Source organism: Temnothorax curvispinosus, unplaced genomic scaffold (assembly GCF_003070985.1).
Source record: "Temnothorax curvispinosus isolate PA1 unplaced genomic scaffold, ASM307098v1 QBEX01010178.1, whole genome shotgun sequence".
In the NCBI taxonomy this organism is placed as follows: Eukaryota; Metazoa; Arthropoda; class Insecta; order Hymenoptera; family Formicidae; genus Temnothorax; species Temnothorax curvispinosus.
This window is the reverse complement of record NW_020219958.1, coordinates 101,232-125,967: the sequence shown is the minus strand read 5'-3', so window position 1 is coordinate 125,967 and position 24,736 is coordinate 101,232. Positions and strand designations below refer to the sequence as shown.

Below are 24,736 nucleotides of genomic sequence, written 5' to 3'. Positions count from 1 at the left end.
ATTAAAGGGGGCCAAGTTTGTGATATCCTTCACATATTACCATATTCCATCTCTGCATGTAAAAGTAGAACACACTACAATTGTCAACTTGCAAAGAAAATATTCATATTGTTACTATTCTTCTCCTTTTCGTAAATTAATGTTTTGAATATGTTATAAATTGCATACGATATTTTTTCTTGCATTTGTCGTATTGTGTCTCAATTTTTAACATGGATATATTATAGTAAAAAATTAATATCTAACATGTTTTGTTCACATGCACAATAATATATCTTTTTAAATACTTTTATTTGTATGTGGCAAGTACATGATTAATAAAAATAATAATTCTATATCAATTTTATTCAGCTGTTTTTCAAATTAGTTGAAAATATCTATTATCTTGTCTTTGTCATTCTATTTTTTTTATCATTGTTTCTTATTTCTTTTATTCGATTTGATTGATATTCATTTGCATAACGCTGACGATATGTTTAATTAGCTAACTAATTAAAGGTTGACTACAAATATAATAATCACTTATAATTGTCAATAATAAATAAAGTGGCAGACGAAATGAGTTTTCCGTTTGTACAGTTAATATAGTATATATATCCACAACACAAATGCATAATACATACAATTAAATATAGTAATATCGATAATAGCAAAGTAGAGAATTTTGAAAATTTATTAAACCGAAATTGTTGATTCTTGCTATTATGCACATTAGGATCTGAAATAAAAGTTGAAACGCAGTTGTTTTCTGTACAGTCGCAAAATTTGATTAGATATAAGAAAATTGTTAGATATACTCGCCAAGATTTCGCCCTCTATAGTTTGTGATTTTATAATCTATATTCACACTCAATTCGTAAACTGTAACGGTGTATTAAAGATCTTGATGATCTTGTATAAAAATAAAAAAACTCGTAAATATTCAAAATTTCTTGTATATGATCCAAATTTGAATTCTAGGTCAAGTCTTCGTATTCGTGAAAAAAAAATGTGTGCATATATGAAATTAAAATGTTTAGCTGTCAAACTATCAGACATATCTGAAAAAGCACCATAAGGCATTGGTTTTCAGTTGAAATAAATTGCAAACTATTGTGTCAAGGATTTCATTATCCGTTCATATTTAGTATTTATGAGTATTTCAACGGTAAAACTTATACGATAATAAAATAAACTATTTTACTAGTGAACTGTAATATATAGAAAAAATCGTGACTTTACTTTTGTAGCTATAAACCAATACGTACATTATCATCCATCATCATCTTTATGAGACCCTTAGGGATAGATTTCTGATCATTGTTCGGTGTTGCCTTTTGTTAACGTATATAATTATAAATATATATTGTAAATATTACAATATATATATATATACATATACATACATCCATCCACATATATACATACATACACTGTAAATCTTAAGTGAAATTAGATCTCAGTAGTCTCATGGATATGAAAATATGTACGAGATTTCGACGCTGAAAACGACAGTTAATATATTTCCTTGGCAGAAATGTATCCTCCTCTTTGGTTATAAGAAATAAAGAGAGGCAAGTTATTATCCCAGCACCCTATTATACAATATACTTATCGTGTACAAAAAGGTTTATTATAGTTTAGATCGTTTTCCGCATTCGTACAAAAGGCTCGATAAGCCGCAGTTCTGACATACAACGTAGCCTCTTTTAAAATAGGTATGTTATTTTAAACAAAACTATCCGCATGCAAATGTTGCTACTTATGATATTCGAAAACGTTAATTTGTACCACATCCTAACACATTCTACAGAAAAGAATTACATTTCTTACTTTCAAGCTATTAATATGAATGGAATGTCAAATGTCAATATCTTTTTATTATTCTTCATTAATTAATGTTTTAGATTACATAGATACGGTTAGGAGGATTGTGTTCACTGCAGTAGGAATGGATAGCGTTATTTTATATGAAGTTAGTATTTTTGATTATTTGCAAACGTATACATCAAAAGTACGTCGCTTATGGTATTTTCGTAGTGATTAAGACTGATCCCCTTTATCACGATACGCAACAGTATATTAATACTTATCGCTTATAATTTATGATACATTTAAAGATGCTCTAACGATGTTGACTCGATGTCTTCCCAGAAAACAAAAGTACTTGTACCATTGTAAATAAGTCTTTATATTATTTTATGAGCGGTTTTTATTTGTAGTAATGTAATCGCTTCATAAAACTATATTTAAATTTTCATAACAGTAACTTGTGCTCTACCCTGTAAATTTCCATTGATACGCGATAATGTACATGAGAAATTAATTTTGTAGCAAACACGAATAATGCATACCTACATGTATTTTAATACTAAATGGGAATCGACAAATAAGAAATCAAATTTTCTGTGGAATTGCGAAAACTGATCGATAATTAATTATATCTTTGTAGTAGGTATTTTTTTTTTAAATCTCTTTCTCTTGTTTCAGTAATGATTACAGGAGAACGATCGTTATTTTATAAAAGTATTTATTCTGAATATGCTTATAAAATTTTTGCAAGTGTAATAGAATATATCAACATATAAAAAAGTAGCCATTATTTGAATATACATGACGGTATAGCTTCGTAGCCATTGTTTTTTTCGTCGGTATTACATATATGCCTTAAAGTTTAAAAATGTGTGGTTGCGATCGGTTTTTTATGTGACCCAAAGATACTCGAAAAAAATTTATTATTTAATATATTTTCTACCTAAAATAAATTATAAATAAATAGATTGCGTCTACCTAAATTCAACATAATTTCGAGATTCTTGTTTCTTGTTCCGTAAATTTCTAAGAATTTCTTCAATTTTGAGTATTATTATTAGGAATTACTTTTTAATATAAAATGTCTATTCTTGTAGAATTAAATAAGATAGTCTGTCTACTAATTTCACTAGTCTGTTATAAGGTATTGTAATAGGAAACTAGCGTCATTGTCTGTCGCTCATGCTATGTATGCTCGCTGGAGTTACATAAAAAGTAGGATGATCCTCTAAGCCGAGTGACATTGATATGAAAATTATGTGTGTCAACGCGTTGATGTATCTTTTGTTAATTTTCCATGTTTCTCGTATAGACGTAGCAAGCGCTCCGTTTGAATCGAATCGTTCCGATGTCCGTGGGTGAAATGTTACAACGTTGTGCGTACGTTTATAAAAATTGGTACGCATCCCTTTCGAGAGTGTTCCCGTAGAACGTAAGTACGCGAAGGCTTTTCGAACAAAACGTACTCAAGTCGCACGATCCCGTCTTGAGGTTCCATCAAGAAGTCACCGATAAGATCGTAGCGATCAAACCGAGAGTGGCGCCCGTCATTAACAGACTCCGCCAAACCGCGCCGCTGACTTCTTCGGCCACGGGGTACTCGACGCACAATTGTTCCTGCAAAACGGCAACGCTAGGTTTGTGTATCTCGTACGAAACATTTTTAACAATAATTAACGATTGCGCGCACTTACCCATCCGCCATAGCCCTTGATGAAGTGCGTTATGTTTTCACCAACATATCTAGAGACGTACAATGGCAATTTCTTTTTAAGACTGTGCATTCTTCTGTCCCTGGCCCACAAAGCCAATCTGCCCATGAAGGCGTACAAGCAGACAATCCTGGCCCATGTGATAACGCCGTGCAGGAACAGCTCGTTGGCGACCCCCATGAATGTTTCATAAGCGGTGTCCGGGACGACGTTCAAACGATTTACCATACTCGTGAAAAGAATGCTGTGCTTGTTGAGCATTTGATATACATTGTGCCTCATGCTGCGGGAGACCGGATCCTGGGATATAAGATAGATATCCTCCTTCAGCAAGTACCGTATCACGTCGTTGGCCAGGATCTCTGCGGTCGATTCTATGGAGTCGTCGTGGATATTGTAACGTGGGGGTGGACCCAGTTGCGGGAACAGATACTGGAGTCGAATCTAAAAGGATAAGACACTTTATGAACCACTGATCCGGATTTTCCTTTTCTCGCGATCGTCGCAAAAGTCACGTCGTGAAACACGAAATTATAAGCGGAAGTCCGGTACGAAGCTTTTCCCACGTTCGCGAGTGAGTTTCAACATGATTTGAACGATCGCGGACATTGACAATCGGACCGGCGCGAGTTGACCGACAAGCCGTTACACCACCGATATACGATACCTGGCACATCTCGAAGAAAGACATAGCGCGGTTAGCAGCGCCGACCGCATATCGGCAGACACCGTCCTCGTTGTCAGCAACGGCGACGGCGGTGGCGGTGGCGGTGGCAGTGGCAGCGGCGGCGGCGGCAGCGACTCGCTCGTTCGACGAATTCCTGTTACCGGGGGGATCGCATTCCAGAATGCCGCCCACTCTGGAATGCAGTTCCCCTCGCGCTGACGTACCCTGCCCCTCCTCCCCACCCTCCGCGTCGAGGATCTCATTGTTCGTCGTCGTCCCGTCGTCGCCGGCCATCCTCTTCTTCTTCGCCGTGGCCGGACCGAGCGAGGAACCGCGAGTTTCTGCTCTCCGTCCCGCTCCGTCGAGGTCGTTTCCGTTTTCCCAACGTCTCTCCTCAGGTCTCCTGATGCCGTCGGCTCTCACATCTCACGCTGGTCTTCTCCGAGATTGTCCGATGCCGTGAGAATCGATCGCGCGCCCCCGATGCGGCCGGATGAACGAGCGCGCGGTGCTCCGAAAAAACTTGGACCACGACCGACGACCAGATTCAACCCGGCCAACCGACCGACGGACGGACCGACCGACGACCGACCGACCAACCAACCCAACCGACCAGCCTGCCAGCCCCAGCGACAAAACGCTCCGCTCTCTACTTTCCCGCGGCCATTTCCGAAGCCGAAGCCGATGCCGAGAAGCCGAAACCGCGCCGCGCCGTGCCGTTTCCTCCCGCTCTTGCTCCGCGTCTCGCACCCAACTTGTACCGTACCGCTCCCTCGGCCTGCTTGCCTGTCTTCTTGCCTGCCGATGCCGCCAACCAGCCCCCCGACCCACGAATGTTTCACATCACTACCACTACCGCTTATCTCGAGGCTCTCTACCCCACCGCGCCGCGTAATGCCGATTGCCGAGTACTGTATGACATGGCTCAGCGTTTCTCAGCGTTAACGATCGAGCCGGGGAAGCCGATTCGCTGAACGGAAGGTCTCTTGTTCCGTTCGCGACGACGCTCGACCCGGTATCTCTGATAGCCTCGAGAAACGTATGTAACGACAACGATATTTTGCGTATTGCGTATTGTGATTGAAGGACGTTACATCGATTACCGCGCCCCACGTTACGTCAGGCTCCTCGCGCTTGTCGAGCGCGCGGGGGCCAGTTGAGAGAGTTGAGAGCCCGTGGCGCGTGAGCGCGGAGCAGCGCCGGGCGATCGCCGCCGACGGCACTCTCACGAGCGCAGCGCGCGCTACACCGTCGCACACAAGCGCAGCGACTCTCTATGGATCATTCACGTTTCCGCCCCACCACCGGGCCGCTCCGACACGTGCACCGTGTGCATACACACGCGGCCGCCGCGCGCCCATGTGTCGGTATACTGTCGGTGCGCGCCGTCTCGGTTCCTCCTTCGTCGGGGCACTCGCCGACAGCTCCCAGCCCTTTCTGGCGTGCGCGTTCTTTCTCACGCATGCACGTGCGTGCAGCTTTATCCGCGCGCGGTGCGCTTGTGTGCGAAGGAATGGAATTTTCGACGGAACCGCCGAGTTTGTTCGAGCGGCATCTCGGTGCGCGATTATTACTTCGGCCGAGAGTATTTCGAGAGAGAGAGAGAGAGAGAGAGCTTCGAATGAATGGCGAGATTCTTTGTTGCTCGAAATGTCGGAGCGAACGCCGATCCTGGGGATCGCATTCGCTCGCGAGCTGCAGGCTTGGAGAGCGTCGGTATCTCCTATCTCCTTCGCTTCGAGTCACCGGTCGCTTGCGCAACCGTCGAGAAATTTGTATTCATTCAGCTTTTCCGCGCGCCCCTCTCTCCCTCCTGAATTCCTTACAGGATTGCGCTCGCGCTCGCACGTATACTCGTATATCGCGAGAGATGCATTATTCGCCGGAGCGGCGCGGAGAAACGGTGAAAGTCTCGGCCGCAGTTACCGTAGACCCTGCGAGTAACAAAATCGTCCACAATGAAGCTAGCTAGAGAATTCTTCCCTCGAGTCGTCCCTCAAATCGGAAGCGAATTGAAGATATTCGAGTATATCGATAACGAAGCGACTCTTGCGTTCGATTGGATTCAAATCGGTATTATATAGAAGAAGTAAAAACCACAGTCGAATTTTTAAAAATATTTTCTCGTGTGCATAGATGCAATTTATATATTGTACAGATTGCATCTATGCACACGATAAAATATTTTTAAAAATTTGACTTACATAACTGTGGTTTTTACTCCTCCATATGTATCGTGCATATATGTATTCATTTTCATATATTCCGCATGCGCAAGCCAAGGCGAATCCCTACGCGATACGCGCTCGGACAAATCCACGATACAATGAGACGACGCAGGACATATTCGGTGAATGTAACCGCGAGCGCGGTAACATTTCCACGAAAGGCTTATGCTGAAACTGGTCCGCGTTGTCAGCCGGTCGTCCGCGCCGGGCAGTGACGTAACCAGGTGAGCGCGCACCCGTGTCGGGGTTATCAATGAATCGGTAAAGAATGCGCGGAGCCAGCATTCCGTTGGCTCGCGCAGCGAGCCCCGCTCGGCCAGTATATACCTTTCGATATACCTTTCTCGCCTGTATCTTTTCTTTTTCACGTGGCTGCATCAAATGGGAAAGTTCCCGCGAGCGTGTGGGGCTGTTCGGCCCGCGAACGCTGAATTCCGCGTATACGACTCGAAGGTGCCTGCGTACGGGTTTCTCACATATACGCGCTCACATATGTATGTCGTTGGCAGTACTCCTCTCCCGCGAAGTTTCCCCCTTAATTACGTCCCTGCGCCCGCTTCACCGCGCGCCATGCCGCGCGCCGTGCCGTGCCCACCACTCCTTACCGCGGTGCAACCTTCAAAGGCCACTGAATGCGTCCATGAATGAAGTAGGAAAGTTGCTGGAGTACAGATCGACCGGATGTGTGCATACTATAGGTAGTATAAGAAAACGAGAGCCGTCGCCGCTGTCGCCGTCGCCGCCGCCGTCACCGTCGCGGCACTCTACGTCAAAGTTCCGCGCCGCTGTCGATCAAAACCAGTTTCAGATCGCTGCCGGTGATACGGACTAACGTACCGTATCCGCGATCGCTTTCCGCCCCTTTACAGATATGACTTAACTTTAGAGAACAGCTAAACGCCATTCCATTTTAATTGCGGTAACGAGCGGCTCGATTCCGGAACTGCTCGAGACAGAGAGAAGGAGAGAGAGGAAGAGAAATTATCGCTGGCGAAAGATCGCGACGCGTCTGCAAAATTTAAGCGATCGACGCTTCTATTTAAAGGAGTTCTGAAGAAGATCCTCCGGGTCTGCGCTTCACCGGGACGCGATCCGGAGCGCGTCTCTCCGCCGCGAAGCGCCTTTCACATCGCGAAGTAGGATAGCGGAGCGTCGAAGACGTTGAAATATCGCCACCGGACGCGAATAAATTGACGAAATGAGTCATGAGCGTAAATGAGATTTGATAGGGCCAAATTATTTCCGTGTGTCGCTTCTTGGAGCGATGGTAAACCAGAGGGCGGGCGGGAGGGGAATGTGAACTCGACGACGACTTCTAATGGGGAGGAGGGTTATTGCTCACACGTCACGTTACTATGATAAATTATTATTATTATTATCGTAATAACTTTTTGAATTGGCGCTTTGTCGTCGTCGTCGTCTTTGATTTTCATCGCGCGGAACGAACCGTGGGAATACGACGGGCGCGGAATGAACGGCGCGCAATATTTCAGGGGAACTCGCGTGGCGATCGCCTGCCTCCCGGTAAGCGTTTTCTTACTGTCATTCATGATACTACAATCCGGCAATAGGATGATTGCTTGACGGTCGGTGACTAAAGTGGATATAAAGCCTTCTACAGCAATCTAACACGAGCCAGGACGCAGGAGCGCAGAGGCCGGGCCCATTCTCGTTCGTTCTCGTCTTCTTCTCCTTTTTTTTCTTTTTTTTTATATAAATTTGTCATTTCTCGCGTCGATCGCTGTGCCGATCGTCTATCGATGGCACCCCGAGACCCTGCCAAAGATCCAACGAGGGCCGAATGGTACCGATTGCTTCGATTTGATCGACGTTCTCAAACCAGCGCCGGGCATCTCGCGATGTAAAATACATTTATTTGCCGGCGAATCGTTTTTTTTTCAGGAGATGCTCGCTCTTAATCGCATCTAAAGTGCGAATAAAGGCCGGGAAATTTTTCGGTTACAGCCGAGGCGCAAGGTAGGAGGTTGGTCCGCCCGATTTCGACGTCCCTGGGATGACGGTAGTACTAACCCTGCTGAAAGATTGGCAGACATACTCACCGCGAACTGACCCCTCCGTGATTTAGTTACGTCTCTATGGACGCGTCGTCAAGTCGCGCGTGTTTGACACCACCGTAGAAAGTAGAAGTGGTAACCGACGCGGTGGACGAGGTGCACGGAGGACCCGATCTCACGCCTGCTCGTGTATCTCCTTCGTTGAATGAGCTTCCGCTGGTTCGACATCGTCCCGTTTCGAGATATTATGATTAGGTGAGTCCATCGTTTTGTATACGTCATAATCTCGGGTATACCCCGCAACGAGATCCCAAGACGTCCCGGAAACCACCGAACCACATATACTTTACGGACAGATCCTTGGATCTTTTACAGACAGATCCAGAGACTTGGCTTTCTTCTTGAGAAAATATCAGGCTGATACCGCCCAAAGTCGACACAGAGCATCAGGTACATTACATGGCGTCTATGTTATAATTTCGCTCTCAATAATGTTAATGTAATACAACAACATAATATATTACATTTACATTTGTTGAGTATGAAAGTATAACATAGATGTGATGTAACTGATGCTCTGCGTCGACTTTGGGCGGTATCAGCCTGACATTTTCTCAAGAAGAAAGCCAAGTCTCTGGATCTGTCTGTAAAAGATCCAAGGATCTGTCCGTAAAGTATTTCCGTGGTTTCCGGGACGTGATTAAATCATTTTGGAGCTTTTAAAAGAGAGTTCAAAATTAATTTAATACTTAAAAAAAAAGATCTTTTAGAATTTAGATATTTTGTTACAAAAAGTCGTCCGCTCGTTAATATCTCGCGACACTCCTAGTTGTACCTCTGAAGATATCGCGTGATGTTTACGTTTTTTCGATTTTTATTAGGCACTTTGACTGCGCTCTTTTAATCTTCGCCGTAAATTTCATTTTTACGGCAGAAGGTGAACATATTTTCTCTCCTCAGTGGAGACGCAACGAGCGACAATTTTAGTAACGGCATTCGACATCGCGCTCCTCGCTAAGCGGAACAAAATTACGTATGTTACGTATGACAAAGCTATTTCAGTTCTAGATAGATGGTTAAGGCCGTGAAATCGGTAGTCCAAATATTTGCTGCTCGCAATTAGAGACACCGCTCGCCGCGGTTATATCCGCGAAAAAAAAAGCGCGAGTAAATTAGAGGACAAAGTCCGAGGACAAAGAACGGTGGTGCACGGTCTTGGCGCGCGCGCGGCGGACGTGCGCGAGAGCACCGGTTTCCCTCCGAGCCCCCTTGGAGCTTGGAGCTTGGAGCTCGCGAGCGGCCGCGGCGGTCGTCTCGCGCGGGCGATCGCGCGCCTCTTCTTCGCCGTGCCAGGAATTTCCTGCACCTACTCGCGGATCAACGGCGATATACCCACGCGATGGTACGGCGCGAGAGGCACTTACGCGGCGCTCGCTCGAGTCGCAACACGTTTTTGCATCTCTTGCCGGTTGATTGCCCCTCGAGCACGCCGATGATGACGTCAGCATTCTGGATGAGTCACTGCGTTTAATTCGCGCAGCACGAGCTAACATATACGATTGTATGCGCGCATAATTCGGTCCGTATTCGCGCGTACGCGTATACGTACGCAGCATATATGGGGAAGACGGAAATCGTCGGTGGATGTATCTCGGCGATTCTCCGCGACAGATTGTTCTCCCTCCGAGAGGCGCTCTTCCGATTTCAGCTGAAGCGACGACGTGGACGCGTACCGATATCTCGCTCCGACGATGGGACTCCGGGCAGATATACGGCCGCTTTTATCGTGACATGTGATATATTTTTTTTATTTACAGCACCGAAGCGCGATGAGGTGTATAACGCAGAAAAACCTCTCCTCGTTTCAGGACAAGGTGGTTAAGCGAGAGAATCGCGTGGTCAAGCGTGTGATCTAGCTCGATCGCGCATTGATCCAGATCACACTGGCCGGATTCGGATATCGGAGAGCGTGCGAGATAACCGCTACAAAATTATTTAATATCTACTCTCGTGAAGATGGGATATTGCCGCGAATCATCTATCCATATATCGTTCATTTGTTGCAACAACGACATAACTAAAAATTGTCATTTTTTAACTGTTTGCAAAAGAAGGGTGAAAATTCAATGCACTGAATGAAGAGCTAATACATAACTAGGTATTTTTGTTCCTCTACAATCAATTATTGCACCAAAATCGCATTTAAAAGTAATACTAATAAATTTTAATGATTTAAAACATTTAAACTCATTTTTTGGAAAATTTTCTTTTCTGAGTTATGTCATTGTAGCAAATAAGCGATATAATGTCTCTCTCGTTCACTTTCTCTCTTTTTCTCTCGTAACGTTTTCGCGCGAACTTTTAAATAGGAAGGCAGCATCAATCCGTACGCATCGTGCTCATGCGCCACATCCTTAAGAGCGCGTGCAACCAACAAGGATAGACGCTGTTGATTGCACGCATCCATAATACGCTATCTATTATATAACGCCATTGTAAATAGCCGTCTTTACATTGCAAATTGAGATCTTTCCGCTCATCACGCCGGTGATATAATTTTTATGATTTTATACAGAATCGCGTGAATCGAGAACGTTAAGAGAAGGATCGCACGGAAGACGCGTCGGATGTAAGAGAAGATACGTACAGGGATTGATAACGGGGATTGATGAGTATGTTGGCGACAAGAAAAACGACACGGTTATACATATATACAATCGATTATGCGACTGTCGTATATCAATCAGCACGTGACGTCAACGGTAAACAGTGCAACGTGATTTTCAGCGCTATTTCGCGAGGCTGTATTTAATTTCGGTCTGGAAATTTTCTGGAGATAAGAGCACACATTTTCACGCGCGTCATTATCTTGGCTTGCCGAACGAATGCGCGAGTTAAAAGTCGTTTGATCGAGAAAGACGATTGTAATCATGTTATAAATGCAATCGGATGCAATCGATGATGAACAGGATGATGAATCGTTTGCCGAACGCACTCCATGTAAGAAGAATCCCTTTAAACCTATTTCCTCGCGCGTGAATCGCGATTTCAATTATAAAAGCAATCGTGATTCACGAGGGGGCAAAGAAGTAGCTCGAGAAACTGAGCTCTCTCAGTTAAGCTCCGCTCTCGGTTAAGACGTACGACAAACACTCGCGCAATTATCGCGATTTCCTTCGAATCTCCCGTATCAACATACATCTGTTTAAAGTCGGTAAACGTACATGATTAATGCCGCTACTGCGCACACGCAATTAACTACGTATTTTCCTCCGAGATTTCAATTCATTCTCACATTTTTTTTCCTTTGTTCCTATATCGTATAATTGATATCATAAAATCAATAGCACGGAAAAAAAATTAACTACTGTAGCAAATCTTAGTCGTAAAATATGGACAACCGACATTTTTTTTGCCGCGAGAGCTATATTTTTAGCAATAGTAGCAAAACCTATTGCTAAAAATATAGCTGTCGCAGCAAAAAAATTTTAGTTGTCCATATTTTACGACTCCTTTTTTTTCGCGAGCGTCACTCGCGTGTTTTGGGCGCTATATGCAGTTTCGGCGAGACGATAAATGAAATTTCAGACGAAACTCAACGGAAGAGATATTACTTTATAATTGTCGACGCTCTTTGTAATTGTTTCTGTCAACGTGAATTGCGTAAACTCGTGAATTTCGTAAATATACAAATTGACAAAATCGCCTTCCTTAAACCGGACATGTAAAAGCGGCGAGAGACGCGAAATATAAAGCAATGTAAAGTGAAGTAACGTGAAGTAATTAGCGCAGTTCTGACGTACAGAGTAAATACGATGTAATCACTTAATCAAGCGCTATCATTGATTTATTTCGGTTTTGCTATTTATAGCAATTCGTTAAATGAAATGGCGGCGCAGTTTATTCGAGAGAATCGAGAGGAGCAAAAACACAATGTTAATATCACCATGCATGCGTGATATGTGCATTTAATGGTAATGAACACATATCCATAAACACATTACATAAAATGAATCCGTGAGAAACTGTGCATATATAAAACTTTTGTACGTTATATTCTTGTTTTTTACTCTTATATAGTTATACTAGAAAATAAGTTTTAAGCACGAAGAGATATATGTACGTGGAATAATCCTGGTATAATTGCTCACCAAGGTATATAAGCAGAGATTCGGCGAAGGTAGATGAAGACATTAATTTCTTAAGTGTTAAGTTATCGACACGAACGGCGGCGGTTATCATACACACGAAATACACACACACACACACACACACACACACACACACACACACACACACATACGCGCGCGTGCGCGCACGTTACGACGATATCGTTACACGTGTGTGTCATCGTGCGTGTGGCAATACGAGGCTGCGCGTGAACGCGGGATGTCTTCGCGGGATGCAAGGATTGCGCAATAGAACGAAAGAGTGGAAACGTGAAATTAGGCCCGTTAACACGGGCCGTCACGCACGAGCGTCCACGCACGTGGAGCACACGTTTCGTCAACCGCGGAACGTAACGACGAATGCCACGATAAAATGACGTTACACGGGATGGCCTGATAATTCGCCACCAGGTTTCATCCGTCCGAAATGAAATTCGGCGAATCTCTGTGGACGACGCCACCTTATCGAAGATCAACGTTAAATTGTCGATGCAACGCGCGAAAACGTTCCCGTTTTCTCGAGGGATAAAAGATTCACCCTACTCGCGAGAGTGTCTCGAGTTCTCCTTTCTTCTCTTATTTGCGACATGACATGACGCGTGATAGAAGATCATTCTGTTGTGTATTCTGCTGTGATCCCGAGTGGGGGTACCCGATGTGTCTTAACGCCACCCTATATAAGCTTTGTGATTTCTCGTGTCACCTTGGTAGTTCCCCAATTCGGGCGAACACTTCACGAAGCTTGGCAACTCGTCTCACTGTAAGTCTCATTTCGTTATTATTTAATTTTAAAACGCGCCACGCCCATGATAGATATACGTCAGCGAACGACGAATTCAAGGATTCCGAGACAACTCTCCGGGCAACAAGTTTTTATATATAATTATGTATAAAATATATGTCCATGTGTGTTTTTCTTCTCTTGTAAAATCTCTATTCGTAAATATACGAAAAATAATAAGAAGAACATGATAAGGACATCAGTCAAAATCGAGAAATAAAAAAAATGTAGGGTTTAAAAAAATCTAGTTTATTTATACGCTTTTGTTCTTATCATATAGTTTAGCTTATAACGAGCGTTAGAATTCTTTCAATAAAAAGAAAAATTGAAAAATAATTAGAAAAATGATTTTTGTAATGTTTCTTTACAAAAAGTAAAATTGTGATCAGATTATACAATATTCTATATATGATTATATATAATCTTTACAATAATTTATATCCAATAATTTTATAATAATTTACAATTACTACATTTATGTATAATTAAATATGGGCAATTTTTTCTCATTTCCTCAAACTTCACTTTTTGTAAAAAAAAAGATGCGAAAATTATTCTTTTAATTATTTCTTAATTCTTCTTATTATTATTTTTCTTGTATGTACAGAGATTGTACAAGAGAAAGAAAAACACATATGAATTTATTTTATACACATATAATTACATATAATATTTTACCCTACATATAAAACTATATACTACATATAAAAAATGTTTTCTCAGATCGAGCTTTCTGCCAATCAAAAATATCGTTCTGTTATATTAAATAATATTTACTTGGACTTTTATAGTTATCCGCTTCACAATTGACAAGATTCGAATGTTAGAATTTTCATTATATTTTCTTGTAGTTTCTCTCTCTTATTACGATTACGACAAAAATTTCAACGTGTAAAATTATTATCTAAAAATTGCAATTTCGAGTATCTCAGTTCTTATTATTGACATCACGATTCTTTATTAAAATATAGATACGAGTTCTTTGAATCTTGAATTCTCGTCTACAATTTACATTGAATTTAGGAGACTATGTTAATACTATTCAAGGCACAATAGTCAACAATAGACGCGGTGAATAGACCTTTCCAATGAAATCACTCTTTATCGGCGAAGTCAATAAACGATAAGTCTGTGGTCTATCAGACAGGTCGAAAATACTGACAGTATGTGTCGCCTCATTTATTCGGAGACCATTCGCCGGCTGCGTTTACATCGATTATTTGACCGAACGCGTTAGGCGCTAGTCCTAGGTGAAAACCGTTCGTTTAGCATGGAAATCTAAAAATGTCCCGCAAACAAGATTGCAGCGCCGAAAGACCGCGTCATGTGATTCTCCCTCCCCCCCTCCTCCCTTCCCCCCTGGGGGAGGCGACGCAGACGATTCATTTCTTTAAGTTGTAACCGGTTGAAACCGCTGCCGTAGTTTATTCCCCGGCGTTTATGTTAACCGGTTAAAACCGCTTTCCGAGGATCTTGATATCATTCCGCGGAGGGTTGGATCGCGCTCGCGACAATAAATCGTTCGATTACTTATGCGCGCGCGTGGCGACACGCTCGCAACTCTCGCGCTCTCGTAATTCGTTATGTCCTTTTTTTCCTCATTTTTTTTTGTTTATATTCAGATGCCTTGATCCTGTAGATATCGGGTCGCGGCGTCCGGTATTTTTACGATAACCTTCGATCTCGCCGAGGAGTAGTGATCCTTGCTCCAGTCACGGCGAGGTCGGTATACGTTACACGACTGTCGTCGTCCGTGTACATCGGTTGCGCACACCGCTCGTCGGTCATTCTTGAGTTCTCTTAAAGCGCCAGCTGCTTTACTGGTAATTGAACGATATTGATTTCGCAAATAAGCTCGCGCTCGCCCGCAAAGTTTCCAAGCTCCGGAGACTCAGTCAGCAGCCCCGCGAAGGATACGCTCATCCTTGCGTCGTCTGCCCCTCCAACGGTGCACCGCGCTCGGAAGACGATGGCCACTACCGCCGGGTATATTGGTTCATATTAGTGGGAGCTGGCAGGTAGTTCTTCTTTAGCGTTTCAACGCTCCGACACTCATTTCGTTGGCGAGCATCGCGGATCAAGCATCATTTTGCCGCGACCGACACAAATGCCGACTTGCCTCGACTCATCGTCTCGCTTTTGACACGATCGGACTAGGAACGGCGAGCGTTGAGCCAGCATCCCGAAATCTCGATCTCGGTGGTTCACCCGCGCGACCGTCACATCTCGCAAATGCATCCCAGGTGCGTCCTCGCGTCGTCGATCTAAGAACACATCGCGAATATTGTCGTAAGGACCGTCGCGAGTATTGCATATATCTTCTCGCTTGCCGACAAATTGTGACCGCAATTGATCAATAATAAAAATTTTTGCATAAATAACTCGCGAAAAGTGAACGATGCATTGCCAGGAATATTTAAATGTTTCGCAATTATAATACGCTCGAGTATAAGTTGAGTGAAATAAGACGTCTTTCACACAAAACGGCGAAAATTCGCGAGAATTGTAAGTGATTGCAACACGTGTCGCGGCCTCAACATTGGCGCAAGAGGAAACATATAGGAAAAGTCATCTGTACGATTTATAGAGCCCTTCGAGATAAGAAGCGTCCTTTTTTTACGGAAGGACATATACCCAATGAACCTTTCAGAGGGAAGATAAATGCGCGCGAGACTTGAAAACGCCATATTGAAGTAAGTTTTTAAGAGCGAACGTATCATTCTCGCGTGTCCATATAACATTGAAATACAAACTCACAGGAATCTAATCACTCACTCTTCAATTAATAAATAATTAATGGAGATTTCGATGTTTTGCGCCGTTCAAGTATTCCGCGCGCTCCCTTCCGCCGACGTCGGAATATCGTCGGCAATGTAAAACCGACTACATTTTTGATTGAGATTGACGATAATTACGAATCACTTGATCCTTTGGTGTAACGTTCTTTAATGTGCACTCCAATTCGAGCTCTGCATAGAACGGGCTCGACCTCGTTTCGTCTTCGCGTATTATTAGCATTAAAAATTAGTATTATTAGCCGGAAGCTCGAAGATGTTGACGCAAAATATAAGACGCAGTTTTACTTTCGATATAAGTTTTCGGGACTTTGCTTAACAAATGTAACTATAAAATGCGTAACTAAAAAGTTTGCCTTATATAAAATAAAACGTATTTTCTTACGGTTACTATTATGTATTAATCATTAAAACAATACATCCCAAGTTTTTCATCTTTTCTTTTGTGTTTAAAAGAAATATTTTTAAAAATTTATAACTCGTTTTTTATAATCTTATTGTGTGAAAACAAGATACCTAGGTAGCACATACACGTTTCAGAAATGTTTTATAAGCGTTTTTCCGAAACGTCTTATAACCGATTTCTAGAAACGTTTCTTATGAGTAAAAATGTCCAGTATTCGAAAAACGTTCGATGGAACGTTTTTTTTCCGATAAAATAACGTTTAAAAAACTATTATAGAAACGTTTTGTTTTAATGAGACATTTTAGATAAAGACATTTAAAATTCCTACCTTTCAATGTGTGCTACCTGGGTACTATAATGTGTTACTTTATATTTTTTTTTATAAAATATTAAACTGCTACTATTACAATTGCTAACACTAAACTACTACAACTGCTGCTAAATACCGCTAAGATTATTAAATATTTTTTTACATATTTCGTCTTTTCACTCTAAAAGCATCGATTTCTATTAAAACCGCTATTAAAACCGATATAACGCTCAGATTTTGGTTATATCGTAGACGTACATAATAGACTAAACATTGCCATTGGATTGCTTCTGGCCAGATCTGAAAGACAGAAGATATGCTTGCAGAGACACTTTCCTTTTCTAATTGTGCCAATTAGAAAAGGAAAGTGCCCCCGCAAGCAGATCTTGCCAGAAGAAAGCTCTCCAATTCAGTCTATTATATACGTCTATGATATGACCAAACTCTGAGCATTATATAGGTCATGTACCGATATATGAGAATAAATTATTATAAACTGCATCTTTATAAGAGGAAACTGGCACATCTTGTTTTCTTCAAGCTAATAAGTTATGGCAAATATTTACAGACATTATACAAAATAATAATATCTTAATTAATTTAAATATTGGTAACTATCTTGAAACATATATTGGCTTGTATTGGCAATAATGCATATTTTAATTTATGCGTAATGCGCAATAAGTATACAGTTATGTGCAAAATAATAGCACTGACTGAAAAAACAAAGAAAATTCTAAATTTAAAATTAATTAACTAAAAATTACTTTATTTTATTTATTAAATATACATCAATTAATAGAAATATAAAACATCTCATTTCATTATTACAAAAAGATAGCAATAAAAAATGGAGTTTTGTTAAAATTTAGAATTTTCTTCATTTTTTTCAGCCGGTTCTATTATTTTGCATATAACTGTATGTATCATAAGTATATGTATCATAAGTATATGAGTTAGTTATAAGCACATACAAAATTTGAAGGACAAAATCCTTTCCATCCATTTTGCACTATCTAAATGTTTTAATGTTTTTTTTTTAGACTGTAAGATACAAAGAATGCACATTATTACGTCTATTTCCTTTTCATCCCTCGTCTCTTGTATTTTCAATAAGCGCGCAGTATTAGTCACATATATGCCATGCGTAAAGATAACACGTACAAGTATATTCAAGGAAAAAATCTAAAATATCAGAAGCTCTGTATAAACAGACATATAGTATACAATAAATAATATAATATAAATATATGTATAAGTAAAAATAGAGAAAAAGAAATGTGTTAAACACTATCAACTTTTTTTATCGCGAGGGAAGAATTGAAAAAGAGTTTAAAATGTAAGTAATAATTTCTAATTTCGTATCGAGATCTTTCTTCATAAATAACAGCTCGTAATGACCCGATTTCATTTTGGCAATATATATAAATATCGTTTCAATGTTATTCGAATACCTGAGAGGATTTATATTACACATAATTGACCTCTTTTCTACCTTTTCGGTCATTTAGTTAGTCATTGGCCGTTTAAATATTTTTATCTATGTTTTAACATTCATATATCACTATAATAACAATTTAAAAGGTATAATAACAATTATAATAACAATTTAAAAGGTATGCTATAATAACAAATATAATTTCAAAATTGACAGCAATTTCTGATATAATTTACATTTGCAATTATCTGCAATTATCATCTGTATAAGGTGACTCAATACCATCGAATACCCTCTCAATTTTTAGTCAACAAAAATGATAATCGACTTTTAAATTGCAAATGATATATTGAAAAAGAGTTTTCCACTTCTTATTTTATGATTAAGTTTTTTCTATTAATAGAATTTCTTGAAGCTCAGTTACAAAAATGTACGACGCAAAAATTGAAAAGTTATAATAAATGATGGCCTCCCTCAACATTTTCGCCAAGAAAAAATAAATTTTGAATTAATCAAAGAATCTATTATTAAAAGGCCATCCGGCTTGACAGTTTCCCTACATATACATGTTTTTATTTTCCAATCAAATGTAAATTATATATATCGATCGTAACCTCGTCGTTCCCGATAATAATTATGATATTGATAATATAAGATGAATTAGTGTGATAATCACATAGCCTCATTATGATTATTGCAGAGAACACTCTCATAAATATTCTGCTTGCTGGATATTAGCTGTTTTATAAAAAAAATAGCTATTTTTGTAACCCGAAGCTTCAACGCGAACTTAATAGCCAGCCTCGCAAACAGCCAATTTTAATCGCGGAGGAAACGATTCTGTGCCGCAGCGGAACGTCGCGAAGGGACGCGCGTGATGTTCGTTCATCAGCGAGTCAGGATGTCGTGCCGTTTTCTAGAATGGCGTTAAACCGAGAAACGCCTCCTTCGCAATTACATCGTTGAGCTCCTCTCTTTTTCAGGATCGGGCGGTCTAAACGGCTGACCAAACTCCTCGAGTAAATGCAATTCCCCTACAGTCATTAAACATACAATATTATCGCATTAAAGCATCTGAAGAGATATACGTTCTACGTACGCGGTATATTAAATAAGTCTTTTAATGAGTCAGAATATGCGCGCGCGTGCGAGAATGATAAAGATCTCACTTCTCTATGAATAAAATGTTTAATTGTATCGCGCATAAATCGTCGTTATCAGTAAACGTGGTACGTACATTTTATACCTAAATATTCGTTTACTTTCGCTACGCAAAAGTATTTAAGCTCCAGAAATTCGAACATCAACTTTTATCGAACATCCGAATCAGATCGATAACGGCGGAGGGGTTGAAATGCCGAGCTATGAAATACTTGTCCTGGGAAACAACCCTTCAACGAGACCGTGTGGCCTAACGGATAAGGCGTCGGACTTCGGATCCGAAGATTGCAGGTTCGAGTCCTGTCACGGTCAATATTCTCTTTTTTTTTTTATTTCGTATTCTACTTGCGTATATCGATGGTCGAACGATTCCGTGTATCGAATAATCTAAATTTCTAAATTATCGGATAATTAAGTCGTTATTTTTTATATTTTTTGCTTTTTATTCTTCTGATAAGAGCGCGTTGATGCTCGCGCGCTTTCCGTCCTTCGAACAAACTGATTCGTTTCATTTTGTCGCTTGTACAATTGGCTCCGTCGTAAACATTTTAACATTACTATCTAGGATCGTCTTCTGCGACTTCACCCTTTTGCTATCTCTCTACAATGGTGACTCGCTCAAGATTTACAACGTTCTGGTTCGCCATCAATCATTTCGTGTCGATAGCTAATGACCAGTAACCACTATTATACTCTGGCAATTGACGATGTGTACCAAGCACGGATTAATCGCGCGAGAGGTGTTACGTGCGATCGCTTGTAACGTTATGTTCATAATAGAATTGTGGGAACTAAGAAATAATTCAAACGAGATCGCGAAACAGCGCGGATTTAAAACGCGTTCAATGTTTTTTTTTTCTCGAGTGCATCAAGGACACTCGAAGTACAACTCCAAAGGTAATAATCGCCTTCTCGAACGTGTAATATTATTCGCAATAATAACGTATATCGCGCGATCAGCAACGGCGAAGAACAAGAAATAAATGCAATGCAAATGATTTATAAATTTTTATGATGCAAAATAACGATGACTTATAATCACCAACGAAGTACGCAATTCGAGAGATGCGTTTGAAGGAAAAATCTAATGTTACTTAAAATCGAACGCGCCGCTCATCCTGGGATCAATTTATTTGATAACATTGTCATTAGGAAGGAGGCTGTGGGATCAAGAGGCAGCCACTGGTCCCGGGGGACGATCGGCACATTCGTATAGATCTAACGCTAGGTCACCGTTCGGATTTACCGAGGTCCTATTTACCCTGATTAATCCAATTTCGCTCGAGGCTAATCTCGAGGCTGGCGAATTCGCGCTAACGACAACACGCGATAACGCTTCGTCGCGAAATTACGGGTTCAGACGCGGGAATGTCGGCCCACTGTGTGTGTCGAACTAACAACTAGTACTTTACGAATATTGCATCACACACACTTGACGTTGTTAGATGAATTCGTACAATTTCGTCCGCGCCTCTCCGAGCTCCATTACGAATAAACGCCGTTGCACGACGTAGCGACGAGAACCGGATGAAAACGGAATTTCGTTTTTCTTTTTTGTTTGGTAGGACAGGACAAAGCTCTTTCTCGACAGAAGCCTGCGAGCTGGAAAAAATTTTCATTGCGGCGTCGATCTGTTTCAGTTCACGAGCGAGCGCGAAGCCCAGCCCCGCCGACGAGCAGCAGATCAGCGCAGATTCAGCAGGAAGACTTCACCCGGACCCATTGTTCGACCACGCCGGCCTGACACTCGACGAAACTACCTGTCGAACGCAAAGGCTCGATATCTGATTGTTTTACCCAAGGCAGCTTCACCCACCCGCGCCGACATCGTAGAATGGTAGAAGGTGAACCCGACACAAAGCGCAATATCAGTACGTGCGACTGTAAACTATCTCCTTACTTCCTTTTGATAATTTGCGTCAAGTTCTTAACCGAAATCTCAATTTCACGTTGCAGAGTGTGATGTAAAAGACGAGCGGCTAAACGGTTGCGGTTCCAAGGACCTCGAACTTGCCTGTAGGTATAGAAATTAAAAAAAAAAACGGTCTTTCCGTTGTGTAATCATGCTGAATCTACTGTTACTAATTGTATCTATTTTTTAAATCATCGGATAGGTATCGGATTAAAAGGCAAAACACTCGATCCAGAGAAGGGAGCCTATGTTCAAGCTGATTTCGAGAAGGCCATCGAACTAAGCGGTGAGTTCGCTTTATTCGCATTGAAGTGCCTCTTTTTGTTTTATGTCGCTTCATTGTCGTTGCTTTCGCAGAATATGGCAAGTTTCATTACTTCCTACTCGCCGTGTGCGGCTTCGTCAGCACGAGCGAGGAGATGGACGTGATCTCCATGTCCTTCATCCTGCCGAGTGCGCAATGTGATCTGAAGCTTGATACCCAAGCGAAGGGATGGCTCAACTCGATTATCTTCATCGGGATGATGGCCGGGGCGTACGCATGGGGCTCCATAGCGGACGCTCTCGGTCGTCGAAAGGTCCTGATCGCCATCTCGTTCATGAACGCCCTGTGCATCGTCGCCTCTAGCTTCAGCCAGACGTACGAGCTCTTCATGCTGTTTCGTTTCCTGAATGGCGCGGCGTAAGTATCCAAGTGTATCTAATTGTGTAATCGCGACCGCAGCCGCGACGTAGCCGCGTTACGTGTGCTCGCTCAGCAACGAAAAGGTTGAATAATTTAGTGACGTTCCAGGCTAGGTGGTAGCGGACCGGTCATCTGGTCGTACTTCGCTGAATTTCAGCCGAAGTCCAAGCGCGGCTCCATGCTGTCATTCATGGCGGCGTTCTGGACGTTGGGGAATCTTTTCGTGGCTGGTAAGGCAAAAGTTTCAGTATTTTGTTGACAAATATATACCTAATCTCTCTCTCTCTCTGTACGCCCAAACATATTTGCAATCTCGATTTTTCATCCGCAGGCTTAGCATGGTTGATCATTCCGAGAGACTTAGGTTTCACGAGCTCAACGTTCACGTACAATTCCTGGAGAATCTTCCTGTTGATCTGCGCTTTTCCGTCGTTCGTCGTAACGGGGCTGCTTCTGCTGCTCCCCGAATCCCCCAAGTACCTCTTGTCTTCCGGAAAATACGAGGAGGCACTCGAAATTTTTCGTAAGATATACGTCATTAACACCGGCAAGCCACAAGACACCTACACGGTAATTAGATTTTGACTAATTTAACTTAAAGAAATTTAAGTGCCTCGCCTTGGGGTCAAATTGACGCATAAACATTTTTAATGCTTACAAATTATCATTTTATTTAAAACATCTCGATTTATAATTAATTATAAATAAAAATTAAAAATTCTGTTTATGTGTGAGATATAAATAAATTAAAATGTGGGTCAAATTGATCCCCACGCGAGCATTTACGGGTTAATGTAATCAGCATTATGTAAATAGTAAAGCTTTTTAAATTAATTTTAAAAAAAGTTTCTAATTTGTTACACAGGTAAAAGAATTGATCCTCGATGACTATCAAGAATCGAACCCGGTAAAGGCTGAAGTCGAAGAAAAGAGTAAATGCAAGACTATGCTGAGTGACATCGTGGAGAACAGCAGACTGCTATTCGTAACGCCCATCCTTCGCTTCACGATAATATCGATCATTATTAATTTCACCTTCCATATCGGTTACTACGGTCTGATGATGTGGTTTCCGGAGCTGTTTAACCGTTTCGACGAGTTTCATCGCGATCAACCGGGCGTGGTGGCCTCGATATGCCAGGTCACCGATTATGTCGTTAACAAGGGTTCGCACAGCATCGAGAACGTTTGCTCCGACAAAATCGGAGCGTCCGTATTTATGGAGTCCCTCATCACGGTAGCGTCCGCCATACCCGCCAATATCGTCGCTGTTTTGGGGATGGATCGCCTTGGCCGTAAATTCTTTCTAGGTATTTATTTTAATATGAAAATAATCAAGACTATCGCGACGAAATGTGACATCTTACACCTTTTTTAAATATACTTATTCCAACATTATTTTATATATATGCATTTCCTTCTAGTGTTCAGCACGTTTTCATCAGGACTGTGCTCAATTGGCTTATACTTCGTGTACAACAAATATCAGAATTTGACCGTGTCAGCTATCTTCAGCGGCGCGATAAGTTGCGGCAACGCGGCGTTGGATTGTCTCATCACCGAGGTATTTCCGACGCAGCTGCGTGCAACCGGTATCGCCATATCGATGGTCGCCGCCCGCCTTGGCGGGATAATTGGTAATATTGTCATTGCCCAATTGTTGGACATGTATTGTCCGGCACCAACTTTCATAGTGGCCGCTCTTCTGATTGGTAAGCGCGTCTAATATCTTTCTTCAATTTCGTTAATTTCGATTCTTAAACTTTCTCACTCTATATTCTCATATTTCATTTTGCAGGAGGAGGCTTGCTGTGTTTATTCCTACCGAACACAACGCGCGAACCACTTTCCTGACCTCAACGAAAAATTCATCCCAATCGAGCAACAGGCTATCGATCATCTATCTATCATTTATATTACTTCTGTCGAACACGCACAAGTGTCGTTGAATCTTAGAATCATGGAATCCTGAGCATCACACGACGATTGCACAGTAGCGTTGCAAAGAGAAATTGAAAGCTCGAAATTATTCTCATTTTGCAAGTAGGAAACTAGAATCTCTGCTGTTTATAATAATCCCTATTATAGGTAAAAAAAAAAAAAGAAAGCATAGAACGTTGTAGCGAGAGTTTAGCGAAAGCGATGAAACGAGTGTAACGTCTAGTTTGATACACATTTGATACACAAATTAGGTGCCTTAGTCGAATTTTATACATGTACTGACATTAATAGCAGTATTTAAGTAATTAAATACATGAACCAATTGCGATATATAATAAAGAAATATATATTTTCCTATCCTCTGTGAGTCTCGATTGAAGATCGAGAACGAATGTTATCGCTTTATGTCGCAACGGACGTAACTTGACGTACTGATGTAAAAAGAAATTAAAAGAAAGCAACATATTCCTCGAAGCTTTTGATACTCTTATCAATTTTCTATCCCTATATTAAGATTGAATCCAAATAGCAGACAAAATATATGATACATCTAATAGGAGGGGGCTTTGTATAAGAGCAATCAACTTATAGTCAGCGAATTTCAAATTCAATCCCATGTACGTCTCGATTTTATGAGATTAATTGAAAAGTTGAAGATTACGAATAAAGAAGTATAAAGTAAATAGTAATCCGTCTCGGAAATCCATATTTCATTTATAATATGA

The 24,736-nt window shown here is 41.3% G+C and overlaps 2 protein-coding genes and 1 non-coding gene across 6 annotated transcripts; 2 read left to right on the top strand and 1 right to left on the bottom strand.

Moving 5' to 3' along the window:
• Nucleotides 1–1,839: 1,839 nt before the first annotated feature.
• On the bottom strand, nt 1,840–5,285 carry LOC112459870 (bcl-2-like protein 1). The gene is made up of 3 exons (XM_025024241.1): nt 4,171–5,285; nt 3,486–3,947; nt 1,840–3,408 (listed from the first exon to the last, which is right to left on the bottom strand). Exons 1-3 carry the CDS (start codon nt 4,462–4,464, stop codon nt 3,289–3,291), a joined length of 876 nt encoding a protein of 291 aa, XP_024880009.1. The 5' UTR covers nt 4,465–5,285; the 3' UTR covers nt 1,840–3,288.
• Nucleotides 5,286–8,497: 3,212 nt separating this feature from the next.
• On the top strand, nt 8,498–24,485 carry LOC112459869 (synaptic vesicle glycoprotein 2B). Of its 4 annotated transcripts, none has more exons than XM_025024238.1 (10): nt 8,498–8,668; nt 21,114–21,344; nt 21,430–21,489; nt 21,588–21,671; nt 21,743–22,067; nt 22,179–22,300; nt 22,402–22,640; nt 22,936–23,380; nt 23,495–23,782; nt 23,869–24,485. In XM_025024238.1, exons 2-10 carry the CDS (start codon nt 21,308–21,310, stop codon nt 23,922–23,924), a joined length of 1,656 nt encoding a protein of 551 aa, XP_024880006.1. In that variant the 5' UTR covers nt 8,498–8,668; nt 21,114–21,307; the 3' UTR covers nt 23,925–24,485. The 4 variants fall into 4 exon arrangements, with proteins under 4 accessions (XP_024880006.1, XP_024880005.1, XP_024880007.1 ...); XM_025024237.1 differs by lacking the exon at nt 8,498–8,668 and adding an exon at nt 13,217–13,342; XM_025024239.1 differs by lacking the exon at nt 8,498–8,668 and adding an exon at nt 15,397–15,606.
• Trnar-ucg lies at nt 19,713–19,785 on the top strand. The gene has a single exon. It is a non-coding gene; the product is annotated as a tRNA-Arg (tRNA).
• Nucleotides 24,486–24,736: the final 251 nt, after the last annotated feature.

Bases quoted from the DNA above. Each gene is read 5' to 3' on its own strand.
- LOC112459870 (XM_025024241.1), bottom strand. From the start codon at position 4,464: ATGGCCGGCGACGACGGGACGACGACGAACAATGAGATCCTCGACGCG. The intron at 3,948-4,170 runs GTATCGTATATC...TTATCCTTTTAG, and splicing joins CTTTCTTCGAGATGTGCCAG to ATTCGACTCCAGTATCTGTT. The intron at 3,409-3,485 runs GTAAGTGCGCGC...GCCGTTTTGCAG, and splicing joins TCAAGGGCTATGGCGGATGG to GAACAATTGTGCGTCGAGTA.
- LOC112459869 (XM_025024238.1), top strand. From the start codon at position 21,308: ATGGTAGAAGGTGAACCCGACACAAAGCGCAATATCA. The intron at 22,641-22,935 runs GTAATTAGATTT...TTTGTTACACAG, and splicing joins AGCCACAAGACACCTACACG to GTAAAAGAATTGATCCTCGA. The intron at 23,783-23,868 runs GTAAGCGCGTCT...TTCATTTTGCAG, and splicing joins AGTGGCCGCTCTTCTGATTG to GAGGAGGCTTGCTGTGTTTA.